This window comes from Muscardinus avellanarius (genome assembly GCF_963383645.1).
Source record: "Muscardinus avellanarius genome assembly, chromosome: 14".
NCBI lineage: Eukaryota > Metazoa > Chordata > Mammalia > Rodentia > Gliridae > Muscardinus > Muscardinus avellanarius.
Genome location: NC_137800.1, coordinates 61983766 through 61997265, shown reverse-complemented (window position 1 = coordinate 61997265; position 13500 = coordinate 61983766). Strand labels below are relative to the sequence as shown.

At 44.0% G+C, this 13500-nt stretch overlaps 1 protein-coding gene across 2 annotated transcripts in view; it reads right to left on the bottom strand.

The window, feature by feature from the left end:
• The window catches only part of HGSNAT (heparan-alpha-glucosaminide N-acetyltransferase), a gene marked incomplete at both ends in the record, with an annotated part of 31132 nt that extends 22443 nt beyond the window's left edge, over positions 1-8689 (bottom strand). The window contains 4 exons of one of the 2 annotated variants that reach the window (XM_080709827.1): positions 747-816; positions 5519-5640; positions 5853-5986; positions 8576-8689. In XM_080709827.1, the coding sequence (XP_080565953.1) occupies positions 747-816; positions 5519-5640; positions 5853-5986; positions 8576-8659 (410 nt within the window). The remainder of the gene's footprint in view (positions 1-746; positions 817-5518; positions 5641-5852; positions 5987-8575) is intronic. The other variant, XM_080709826.1, reaches the window with a different exon arrangement.
• Between the last annotated feature and the right edge of the window lie 4811 nt (positions 8690-13500).

Genomic DNA, 13500 nt, shown 5'->3' with positions numbered 1-13500 from the left:
AAGCAATGTGGGCCAAGCGTGGTAGCATATACCTGTAATCCCAGTACTTGGGAGGCTGAGACAGGGGGGATTGCACATTTGAGGCCAGCCTCAGAAACATAGCAAGACCCTGTTTCCAAATTTAAAAAATATAATAAAAAGGGTTGGGGTGTAGCTTGGAGGTAGAACCATTCTGAGTTCAATCCCTAGTACCACAAAAAGAAGAAGAGTAAGATCATAATGAGTTTCTTTAGAAAATGATTGTTTTTAAAGCATATTCTTCATTTCAGCCATATGGGCAGAGAGAAGGGAAAAATCCATTAGAACCTCTGTTATTGTTTCCATACAGTCAGAGAAATGTCTTAGTCCACAGTGAATCTCTAATGCCTAGAACAGGAATACACAGGATAGGCACAAACATGTTCATTTAATCAAAGAATGGCCAGGCACAAACATGTTCATTTAATCAAAGAATGGCCAGCCAGGCTCACAGTACTTGAGAGCTGAGATAGGAGGATCGCAGGTTTGAGTCCAACCTCAGCAACTCAGTGAGGCCCTCAGCAACTTAGATCTTGTTTCAAATTAAAAAATAAAGTCTATGGTGTGGCTCACAGGTAGGATGCCTTTGAGCCAATCCCCAATACCATCAAAAACAACAAACAAACAAAAAACAGTGGTCATGTTTGTTTTTAGCAACTCTACCAGCACAAAATATGGTTGAAGTAGTCCACGTCCTACTTCCTCCCACGTTCTTGCCTACAACTTACCTCAACAAGAGCTTTAGGAAGGATACTGCGATGATGACTGCTAGACCAACAAGGAACGCGACAGTCACCGCTATGACAAGAAAAGAAACGTTACCACCAGAAACATCATCACGAGCATCAAAGCTGCCATGTGACATTCATCTGTTAATGCAAAACGAAGACAAATGCAGGAAAAGCCTACATTCTTATGTTAAATTTCCTCTCTAAATAATTAAGAATGCTTTGTGAGAGTACTAATTCTTATTATGAAAGTATCACACATACACAAAAGTACAGAGAAATGTATAATAAACTCAAATATACCCATCACTCATATTCTAAAAGTATCAAATATCAAATATCATTGCTCTCAGGGCTGGAGGTGTAGATCAGCAGCAGTTCACTTGCCAAGCATAAGTGAGGCCCTGGGTTCAACCCCCAAAACAGAAAAAAAAAACTGTATGTGTGTAATATCGCTCTTTTTCAGTCTACTACCAACTCTCCTCCTTTTTTGTCACGCGCGCGCGCGCGCGCGCGCGTGTGTGTGTGTGTGTGTGTGTGTGTGTGTGTGTGTGTTATTGGGGACTAAATCCAGAGGCAGTCGTCCTCCCAGCTACACACCCAATTCTTTTTTCTGTTTTTTTGTCATAAAAAACAAAGAAAGCTGAGGAAGTGCCCTGGATTAGAGGAAATGCAGGGAGATCTGACAACTAAATGCAATGTGGACGCCTGATCCATCCTGAGCCGTGAAAAGCAACAACTTGGGAAATTTAAATAAGCCAGTGTAGAGCCAGGTGTGGAGACGCACGCTTGTAATCCCAGTACTTGGGAGGCTGAGACAGGAGGTTGACACAAGTTTGAAGCAAGCCTCAGCTACTTAGTGAGGTCCTCAGTAACTTAGTGAGACCCTGTTTGCAAATAAAATATAAAATAGGTCTGGGAGTGTAGCCCAGAGATAGAAGGCCCCTGAATTTCATCCCCAGCACCACAAAATAATAATAATAATGATAATAATAATAATAATAATAATAATAATAATATACTAGTGTATCCGGTCTTTTGTGTTTTTGGTTTTTTGGTGGTACTGGGGGTGGAACCCAGGGACTTTCTACCTCCGGGCTATACTCCCAGACCTATTTTATATTTTATTTGGAAGCAGAGTCAAAGTTGCTGAGAGCCTCACTAAGTAGCTGAGGCTGTCTTCAAACCTGTGCGATCCTCCTGACTCAGCCTCCCAAGCACAGGAATTATAAGCGTGCGCCACCACTTGGGCTAGTGTATCAGTATTATATGAGTGTAAGTTCCTGGTTTTAAAGCTGTATATGGAGTACTTATACTATGATTATACAGTTGAAGGGCATAAAATAAGCTAGGCGAAGGGTATTTGGGAACTTTATGTTTTGTAACATTACTGATAACCTAAAACTATTTCAAAATTAAAAGGTTCCTTAAAATGAACAGCTTTTTTATAGAACTACAGTGTCACACATTAACAATAACCCCCTCGCTGACCATGGAGGGGGCACGTTATGCAGTTGACCATTTGACCAACAGGTGCACGAGGCTGGTGGGGGATGGACCCTTCCAGTAGAAAGCTGGCTTTTCATCTGATGAGTTTTGCCTGAATCAACTATCATTAGGCTTACAAAATATCTTGCCACCCTAGTCAATGTCAAATTGTTCTTGTTATCTCTGAAGGCAACCAAAGTTTTTGTTTTTATTTGGGGAGGGAGCCTCCCTCTTTTCAGTTTCATAATGACCCCTATGGTTTAATTTTGTTTGTTTTTTGTACTGGGGATTGAACTCAGGGGCATCCTACCTCTGAGGTACACTACCATCCCTATTTTATTGTTTATTTTGAGACAGATTTCACTGAGTTGTGGAGAAATGTCTTAGTCCACAGTGAATCTCAATAAGTAGCTGACACTGGCTAAAAACCTGCGATCCTCCTGTCTTGGCCTCCAATGTACTGGGGTCACAGGTGTGCAATGCACCCAGCTCCTCTCATGGTTTTTTGTTTCTTTGGTTTTTGGGTTTTTTTTTTGTGGTATTGGGGATGGACTGTGGGGAGCCATTAGGGTTTTCCCCTTATCTTTACTAAAAGAATACTTCTGTCTGTCCTTCGCTCAGCTGACTGTCCTTCACCCAGAGTCAACAAGGTTTGGGGTCATGGAAGGTTCAAAGTAATTAAGGTCTGAGAGAAGATTAGGTTCGTGTTGTTTGTGATGGCACGAGGGTATTGATTGACCTGCCCATGATGTATGTACATTGGATTTGTCATTATTGTATTCTGGTGTAAGAAACTGTATAAATACCACAAGAGGAATAAACCGGGATGGGCCAGTAGAGATATCGACCCAGGAGTAGACTGGCGATCCTTCCGTGCTTGAACTGAATTTTTAGAATTGAATTCTTTAATCCTCACTCCTCTCTTCGGAACCCGTACTTTTGCCGGCTGGCTCCGGCAGGTGGTGGAGGATCCAGTGAAGGACACCGCTGAATAGAAAGAGAGTGCTCCAAGACTCATGATGGCGGTGAGTAACATGGGAGTTGTAATATACAATGGGTCAAAAAATTAGTCTTTTGCTTTTTGTCCATATGTTAGAAGATATGCTTTGTGTTAGGGAAAACCTTAATGGCTCCCCAGAATGGACCCAAAAGCATTCTACCTCCGAGCTACACCCCCAGCCCTATTTTTTTATTCTTTATTTTGAAACCAGGTCTCACTGAGTTGCAAAGGGCTTCACTAAGTAGCTGAGGCTGTCCTTGAACCAAGATCCTCTGGTCTCAGCCTCACAAATGCTGGGATTACAAGCATGCGCCACCACACCTGGCTCCTATGGTTTTTATATAATTACTTTACATCAAGGGCATTCATTATTATTTTTTATTCTTTTTTTTTGTGTGTGTGGTACTGGGGATGGGACCTAGGGCATTCTGCCTTCAAGCTATACCTCCAGCCCTATCTTTTATTCTTTATTTTGAAACAAGGTTTCTCTGAGTTGTAAAGGACCTCACTAAGTCGCTGAGGCTGTCCAAGAACTGCGATCCTCCTGTCTCAGCCTCCCAAATGCTAGGATTACAAGTGTGCACCACCACTCCTGGCTTCATTATTCTTTTTTTGAGGGGCATACTGGTGTTGAACCCAGGGGCATTCTACCTCCAAGGTACACCTTCAGCCCCTTTTATTTATTTTGATACAGTCTCTTGCCAAATTACTGAGGCTGGCCTCAAACCTGTGATCCTCCTCTGATCCTCCTCTCTCAGCCTTAGTATGAGGATTATAGGTGCCACCATGTCCAATACATTCATTACTTTTTTTTTAGTGCCTACATTGTCCCACAATGAACCTTTCATATTGGCTCCTATGTTCTTTTGAAATAACACCAGTCTTTGATAGATCTCTGTGAACAGTACTTACTAATGCCACAGAGATTTATTAATACCCCTTGAAAGGCAACACACACAATATTACCTAGTGGGGAGCTCAAAGTGATGTTTTCTTCAGTAAATTATTACAAAATTTATGGTCCCTCTACAGGTGCATGCCTGTAATCTCAAGATTTGGAAGGCTGAGATAATTTTTTTTTTCCAGTACTGGGGATTAAACCCAGGGGCATTATTCTACCTACAAGCTACACCCTCAGCCCTATTTTTTTATTCTTTATTTTGAAACAGGGTCTCACTAAGTTGCGGAGGGCCTCACTAAGAAGCTGAGGCTGGCTGTGAACTTGTGATTCTACTTTCTCAATCTCCCAAGTACTGGGATTACAAGTGTGGGCCACCATATCTGGCTTGCAGGTTCTTTTCTTTTTCTTTTTATTTTGTGTGTGTGGGTCTGGGGATGGAACCCAGGGGCAAATGACCTCTGAGCTACACCCTCTGCCCTATTTTTTATTCTTTATTTGAAACAGGGTCTCACGAAGTTGCAAAGGGCCTAAGTAGCTGAGGCATTCCGTGGACTGCGACCCTCATATCTCAGCCTCCCAAATGCTGGGATTAAAAGCATGTGCTACCACGCCCAGCGGGGCAGGTTCTTTTTTGAGACCAGCCTCACACAAATTTTAAAAGGGGGTTGAGAGTATAACACAGAAGTAGAGTTCCCCTGGGTTCAATTACCAATACAAAAAAACGAACAAACAAACAAAATTATAATTGGGGCTATGGTACAGGTCAGTGGCAGAATGACCCAGTACTGCAAAAAATAAATAAATAAATAAATAAATAAATAAATAAATAAATAAATTAAGATAATCTATAATTCAGATCTCTTTTTGTGTGTATGTAGTACTGGGGATTGAAACAGGGTTTCACAAAGTTATAGAGGGCTTCACTAAGTAGCAGAGGCTGGCCACAAACCTGTGATCCTCCTGTCTCAGCCTCCCAAGTACTGGGATTACAAGCCTGCACCACCATGCCTGGCTTTATAATCCAGATTTTAAATTATAGAAAGTGTCATGGACTGCTTCACTTTTTAAGTACTCAAGCCAGGCATGGTGGCGCACGCTTGTAATCCCCGCACTTGGGAGGCTGAGACAAGAGGATCGCACAGGTTCGAAGCCAGCCTCAGCCACTTAGTGAGCTCTCAGCAATTCAGTGAGACCTTGTTTCCAAATAAAGTATAAAAATAGGTCTGGGAGTATAGCCCAGAGGTAGAAAAGCCTCTAGGTTCCACCCCCAGTACCATAAAAATAAATAAATAAATAAATAAATAAATAAATAAATAAAGTACTCAACAACTGGAACCTTTGAGAAGGCAAATTTTAAGGAAAATCAATACGGCATATACATACGAAGATCACTGTCCACTGGGTCCTTATTAACAACTAGGTCACAGGCAGCTCCACTGACTCCACTGTAGGCTTGCTTTACCAAGAGAGAATAGTTTCCAAATTCTCCAAATCTGTATTCCAGCCTAGAAGGATGAGGTAAAAGTAAGACAAATGGTTAGATTAGAAAATAAGACACTGGGTTTTCCTAATATTATCCAGGCAGAACAATATGTACTTTTAGGTACAGATCATAAGAGATAAAGATAAATATTAAAGAGGAAAAACCAAACCACATAGGACAAAGGGAAGAGAAAAATACAGCCTGGAGTCAGACGACAGCGAGGCAGGCACAAACCTACAGACTTCCTTCTCGTGCAGTGTGTCATTAATCTGCAGGATGGATCCGTGCTCGGTACCAACTGTGATAGCTGCTGTGCTCAGCTTCCCGGCCCCACTCGGAGAAACATTCGCCAAAAACTGAAACAAGCACTGTGAGATAAAAGCACAACAGGTAAACAGCAGGGCTTTTTCTGTGGTGTTGGGGATGGAACCCAGGGCCCTGAGCAAGCTAGGGAAGCACATCACCACTGAGCCCAGCCCAGCCCCGGCCCTGGTAGAACATTCCTGAAGTCCCTGGGTTTGCTGAGAGCATGACTACCCAACGGAAGATCCTGGCATCACTTTTCCTTCATTCACAGAAAGCACTTGTAAATTTCTCTAACTCAGGAAAAAAAATTACCCATTATTTTATATTAAAGCAATGATTGAGTCAGGCATAGTGGTGCACCCTTGTAAACTTGGTACTTGGGAGGCTCAGACAAGACGATTTCAGGTTTGAGGACAGCCTTGGGAAAGAGTGAGACTCTCATGAACCTAGTCAGATCTGTTTAAAAAAAAAAAATAGGGCTGGGACTGTAGCTCAGGGTTAGAATGCCCCTGGGTTCCATTTCCAGTACAACAATTTTATATATATATATATTTATATTTATGAGCCAGGTATGATGGCGCACGCTTGTAATCCCAGCATTCAGGAGGCAGAGACCAGAAGATCGCTGTTCGCAGACAGCCTCAGCTACTTAGTGAGGTCCTTTGCAACTCAGTAAGACCCTGTTTCAAAAAATAAAAAAGACTTTAAAGGACCAGGGAGGTAGCTCAGAGGTAGAATGCCCCTGGGTTCCATCCCCAGTACCACAAAAATAAAACAAAAAAACAAACAAAAAAATCTATACAAGAGGTTCTCATTCCTTTAAATTCTTTCCCTAAGGTAAATTTCTAAAAGTAAGATTACTGGATAATAAATTATAATAATTTCTCAGCCTTGACAGGATTTTAAAATTACTTTTCTTTTTGCTCATTTGTAATACATTAATATCATAGCACTAGATAATATTTCAAATTATCATTAGATTAAATAAATCAATACATTTGCTATTTTATTTCCTATGGTGTAAACCATCAGGTAGACCCAAGTTCTGTTAAACATAAACTTAAAAATATGTCTTTATATTATACTGTCATAGTAAACTTTTTTTTTCCTTTTTTTTTTTTTTGAACTAGGAATTGAACCTAGGAGCATTCTATGTTCTACCTCTGAGCTGTACATCCCTAGTCCTTTTTATTTTTTGTTTTATGTTTTGTTTGTTGTTTATGTGTGTGTGTGTGTGTGTGTGTGTGTGTGTGTGTGTATGTTAGTTTTTGGAGACTAAGCCCAGGAACATTCTGCCTGAGCTTCACCCCCACCTCTATTTTAGTTTTTGTTTTTGAAACAGGGTCTCACTATGTTGCAGAGAGCCTCGCTAATTTGCTGAGGCTAGTCAAGAACCTGTGATCCTCCTGTCTCAGCCTCCCAAGTACTGGGATTACAGGCATGTAAAACACCATACAGGCTTTTTTTTTTTTAAACAAAAAAAATCTTGTTAGAGCCGGGCGTGGTGGCTCACGCTTGTAATCCTCGCGCTTGGGAGGCAGAGACAGGAGGATCACGCAGGTTCGAAGCCAGCCGCGCGCGCTGGCTTATGAGACCCTGTTTCCAAATAAAAAAGTATAAAAAATAGGTCTGGGAGTGTAGCCCGGAGGTAGAAGGGCTTCCAGGAACCCCAGTACCACCAAAAAAAATATATATATATATTGTTAGATTGATAAATTATTACACTCTCCTTGAACCTATAATCCTTTTTCAATCTCCTGTGTGCTAGGATTACAGGCATGCCCCATCATGTGTGGCTACCACCAGCCTTTTTAATTTTGAAACAGAGTCTCACTAAGTTGCTAAAGCTGGCCTCAAACCATCCTCCTGTCTCAGCCTCCCATGTACTGGAATTATTGGCAAGCATCACCATGCCCCATTGAGCTACTTTTGTTTTTAAATATTACAGTGTCTTGTTTCACATCATTTCAATGGGTTTAATCAAACAGAGGAGTATCATGTACTGCTTCATCATCTTTTCAGCTGGTGCCCTTGCTGGAGATTTTATTTGTCTTTTAAAGCTATTTACAGTCGGGCATGGTGGTGTACACCTGTCATCACAGCAACCTGGGAGACTGAGGCAGGAAAAGCTCAAGTTCCAGGCTATCCTAGACAACTTAGGGAGACCCTGCCTCCATAAAATGCAAAAGGCTGTGGCTCAGTGGTAGAACATTTGCACAGCATTGTGAAGCCATGAGTTCAATCCTTGGTATCACAAAAATATACACATAAATAACAAAATTCTCTATTGTCAGAGAGGCAGACTCCTGGAATAATGGCTTGTACTGTACTCAACACGTACTGTTCTCACCACGCCTATCCGTAGTGAGAAGAGGTCCCTCCCCTCTTCCTTCTTGGTCCAGCAAGAGGGTCCTGTGTTAGAAGAAAAAAACAAAATGTGGCCTATTCTCTTTGTTGATCACTGAGAACCGGCGTATAAAAAGACAGGCAGGGGAAAGGATAAGAAACAGATGTTGTTCATTCCTCATGATATCCCTATAAAACTATAGAATGAAAATTAACAGTAAGGGGCTTTAAATATAAGAGCATTAAGGATCACGACAAACAAGCCCTCAAACAAACAAAACTGTGAGTATGAGCACAACACATACATGATAGCAGCGTTCAGACTTCCAGTAAACAGTCAGGCTTGTTCCCGGCAGCTCGTTATGGATGAGTAACAAAGCCTGATCCATCTTCAGGTCCACATGCCTCTTTTTGTCTAAATCTGGTAATTACAAACAAAAGTTAAAAACAAAAGCCAGTGCAATGACACATAATCCCAGTACTTGAGAGGCTTGAGACAGGTGGATCATGGGTTCGATGCCAGCCTCAGCAACCTGGCAAGGCCCTGCTTTAAAATAGAATAGGAAAAGGACTAAAGGGTCACAGATAGATTGCTCCTGGGTTCAAGCTCCAGCACAAAAAGAGAAAAAAAAGTACCTGAAAGATGTGCTAGAGACAGTATACCAGTAGTTTTTCAAATACCTGCACTCTGGGTCTCTAACACATTGCCTTCTGTACAGAGTACACACACACACAGAAGCCCTTTTGTGCAAACACCTCTACTCCAAACAATGATTTAGCCAACATTCAAATCCAGTATAGCCGGGCGTGGTGGCGCACGCTTGTAATCCCCGCGCTTGGGAGACAGAGACAGGAGGATCGCACTGGTTCGAAGCCAGCCGTGCGCGCTGGCTTAAGAGACCCTGTTTCCAAATAAAAATGTAAAAACAGGTCTGGGAGTGTAGCCCGGAAGTAGAAGGGCTTCCAGGAACCCCAGTACCACCAAAAAAAAAAAAAAAAAAAAAACAAATCCAGTATATAAACCAGTTGTGGTGGCACTTGCCTGTAATCCCAGTACTTGGGAGGCTGAAACAAAGATCACAGGTTTGAGGCCAGCCTCAGCAATTTAGAAAGACCCTCAGTAACTTAGCAAAACAAAAACAAAATAGGGCTAGGGGTTTAGCTCAGGGGTATAAATCTACCTGGATTCAATCCTCAGTACAAAAAAAAAAAAAAAAGCCAGGTGTGGTAGCATGCACTTGTAATCCCTGTACTTGGGAGGCTAAGACAGGAGGATCGCAGGTTCACAGCCAGCCTCAGATGCTTAGTGAGGCTCTCAACAACTTAGTGAGACCCTGTTTCCAAATAAAATATAAAAAATAGGTGTGGGGGTATAGCCTGGAGCTAAAAGACTCCTGGGTTCTATTCCTAGTACCACAAAAAAAAAAAGAAAGAAAAAAAGAAAAAGATGGTGCATATTCTAAAATGTCTTAGCAATCTGGCAGGAACACAAAGTGAGCTGCTAGTGTCTAGAGTTATGGCAAAGTGATTCACATAAACAACTCGGCCATCTTATACTAATACATATAAAAGAGAAATTAACTCACCCTCTAGCTTCTGCCAAAAAAAAAGGTAACTAGAAAAGTATAAATTTAGTCTTTTTTTTTTAAGATGAAAGCTTTCTTCAGGCCTCCCCATAACTCCTTTGAATGGTTAATTCAATAGTTTTCACTTAGCCAACCTAAATTTCTCATTTCTTTTTCTTTTTTCTTTTTTTCTTTTTCACTACTGAGGATGAAACTCAGGAGCATTCTACCTCGAGCTACGCCCTAAGCCCTATTTTTTTATTCTTTATTTTGAAATAGGGTCTCACTGAGTGGCAAAGCGCCTCACTAAGTAGCTTCTCTAGCATAAGGCTTTAGGGGAAGGAAGGATTTGGGGCCAGGGGAGCCAGAACACAGTGGGTTAAATGTGCAGACTCCAAGTTAGATCCACTTGAATCTGAACCCCACCCTGCTTCAGGCTCCTCCACACATTAGGGGTCATAAGAAGGCACACTTCATAGGAATCTTGAGAAGGCTGAATTTGATAATATATGAAGTGCTTGGCATACAATCTGAAAAAAAAATCAGTGCTTAATAAATGATCATTGTAATAATCTATGTTCAACCAATATGGAGGACAACTGAAGTTTCATTAGAATTGAGAATATTCAGTTCAATATTGATTTTTAAGAGACAGGTGTGAAGCTGGGCATGGTGGCACATGCTTGTAATCTCAATACTTGGGAGGCTGAGACAGGAGGATCACAGGTACGGCCAGCCTCAGCTACTTGGGTCCTCAAAACTTAGTGAGACCTTGTTTCAAAATAAAAGAATAAAAGATAGGGCTGGGGGTGTAACTCAAAGGTAGAATGCCTCTGGCTTCAATCCCCAGTACCGCAAAAGAAGAAAAAAAAAAAGAGAGGGACAGACAGACAGGTGTGGTGGCATACACCTGCAATCCCAGTACTTGGGAGACTGAGACAGGAAGATTGCAGGTTCAGTCTCAGGCAGGTAGTCAGCATTAGCAACTTAGTGAGACCCTATTTCAAAATAAAAATTTCAGAAACTGGGCTGGAGGTATGTATAGCTGGGGAGTAGAATGCCCTTCAGTTCAATCCCTAACACCATTAAAAAAAAAAACCAAACCTGGGCATGGTGGTGCACACTTGTGATCCCAGCATTCGGGAGGCTGAGACAGGAGGATCACAGTTCACGGACAGCCTCAGCTACTTAGTGATGCCCTTTGCAACTCAGTGAGACCTTTCTTCAAAATAGAGAATAAAAAATAGGGCAGGGGATGTAGCTTGGAGGTAGGATGCCCCTAGGTTCCATTCCCAGTACACACACACACACACACACACACACACACACACACACACACACACTATAGTCTTTTATTTTAACATGCTTCCTTAAGAATGAATTTCCAGGAGTAAACTTTTATTTAAAAAAAAAAACTACTAAGCTGTTGGTATGTCTTGGGAAATTCCTCTCCAATTTAGTGTGCTCATTTATAACCACTGTGGTGATTATACAAACTCCTAGGTAATACAGATAGCTCTTGTGTGCCAAGCTCCAAAAGCCTTATGAGATAGCTCTTGGTACATGTGTGTGTGCGCGTGTGTCTATCTGTCTGTCTGTCTGTCTCTCTCTCCCTCTCTCTCTCTCTCTCTCTCTCATTTTTTTTTTTTTTTTTTGAGACAGGAGACTACATTCCCCAGGCTGGCCTTGAACTTCTGGACTCAGGTGATCTCCCTGCCTCAGCTTCCTGAGTAGTTGGAACCACAGGGATATATTAATTCTCTGCCCAGAATGTCTCCACTTTTGGGTAGGGAATCTGAAGCCTAGAGAAATCAGGCAACTTGCAGAATTTAAGCTGAAATCAACCTAACCAGGCGCCTAACCGCCAGGTTAAGAGTCTCCTGAGGGGAAGCATACTACTCCCTAGAAGGCCTGGGATCCGCCGTTTAATTTTTCTCACTTTTTAGCTTGACAAAGAGAAAACAGCGCTTTGAACTGATGACAGGCAAGTCTTAACATGTTTTCCACATGTTTAACATCAGTGTTTTCCTTTCGTGTAAACTACTGGATTATCTATCTAACCACTTCGCTTAGCATCTGAGGTCTCCTTACGTATCTGTATTTCTTCCCATAGCAACAATACCAAATCCTTTTCATCTTTCTCATCATTGCTTTAATTTTTTTTATTTATTTTTTCAGTTTTGACTTTTCAGATTCTGAGGAAACGAGGCGTGGTGACACATGCCTGTAATCCCAGTACTTGGGAGGCTGAAGCAGGAGCAGAGCAGGTTCAAGGACAGCCTTAAGCAACCTAGCAAAACTCTGTTTCAAAACAAGAAACAAAAAGAGTGTAGCTTGGTGGTAAGAATGCACCTCGGTTCAATCCTCAGTACCACGAAAACAAAAACAAAAAAGGGCAGGGGGCGTAGCTCTGGAGTAGAACACTCGTGGGTTCAGCCCCCCCCCCCCCGGAAAAAATAAGTAAATCTAGCGTTCAGGGGAAAGTCCTCCTATGACTAAGGGTCACGTGCACCAATTCCAACAACTTCAGCAACCACCAAGCAACCAGGCCGGGGGCGGGGGGGGGGGGTCCGCTCCACGCAGGCTTTGCTGTTCTACTCCAATGTCCTCGGTTCTGAAGACCCTGGGGAAAGGACTGCTTTGTTTTTTGTTTCAGTTTTGGTGCTGGGGATTGACTCCAGGGGCATTCTACCTCCAAGATACACCCCAGCCTTTTTTACTTTATAATTTCGAAGCTGGGGCTGAGGCTGGCCTTGAACCTGCGATCCTCACGTCTCGGCCCCCCAAGTGCCAGCATTACAGGCCCGGTCGGTGCGGACCTGTGGGCCGCAGCGGCCAGAGGCGCCAGATCTGGGATTGGTCCTGCCGGCTCCGACTCGGCGTTTCCCGGTCCGAAGCATTTTGCAGCTCAGCCACAGGCCGCCAGGACACCGCCTGACCGCCGCCGCCGGCCCGGCCGCCACGCTCGCTGCAGCGGGCGCCAAGGTCCCGGGGCCGAGCCGCCCCGGCCCGCCGGCGCAGAGCAGCGGGCCGCCACTCACCTGGCTCCGGGGGGCCGCCGGGGTCGTGCAGCGCGCCCAGCACCGCCGCGACGCCCACCAGCAAGGCCAGGGCCCCGCTCATCCCGCCGCCGCGCCCGCCGGGGGTCCCGGGCCGCTCCCCGCCCTGAGCCCCGCCTCCAACCCGCCTCCGCCCGCAGGCCCCGCCTCCGTCCCGCCGGCCCTCCCCTGCTGACTGCCCCGCCTTCCCCCGTAGGCCCCGCCTCCGCCCGAAGGCCCCGCCTCCGTCCCGCCGGCCCTCCCCTGCTGACTGCCCCGCCTTCCCACATAGGCCCCGCCTCCGCCCGCAGGCCCCGCCCCCTCCAGCCCTCCCTTGCTGACCGCCCCTCCTCCTCCCGTAGGCCGGGCCTCCACCCGCGGGCCTTCTCCCCATTCCCCGCCTTCTCTACCTCCAGCCTCTCCAGCCACCACCCGCATTGGCATTCTGCCTCCAAGCTAAACCCCCCAGCCCGATTTTTTAATTCTTTATTTTGAAACAGATCTCACTAAGTTGCAGAGGGCCTCACTGAGTAGCTGAAGTTGACCAAGAACCCGAATCCTCCTGTCTCACTAAGTAGCTGAGGCAGTTCGCAACCGTGACCCTCTTGTCTCAGCCTCCCAAATACT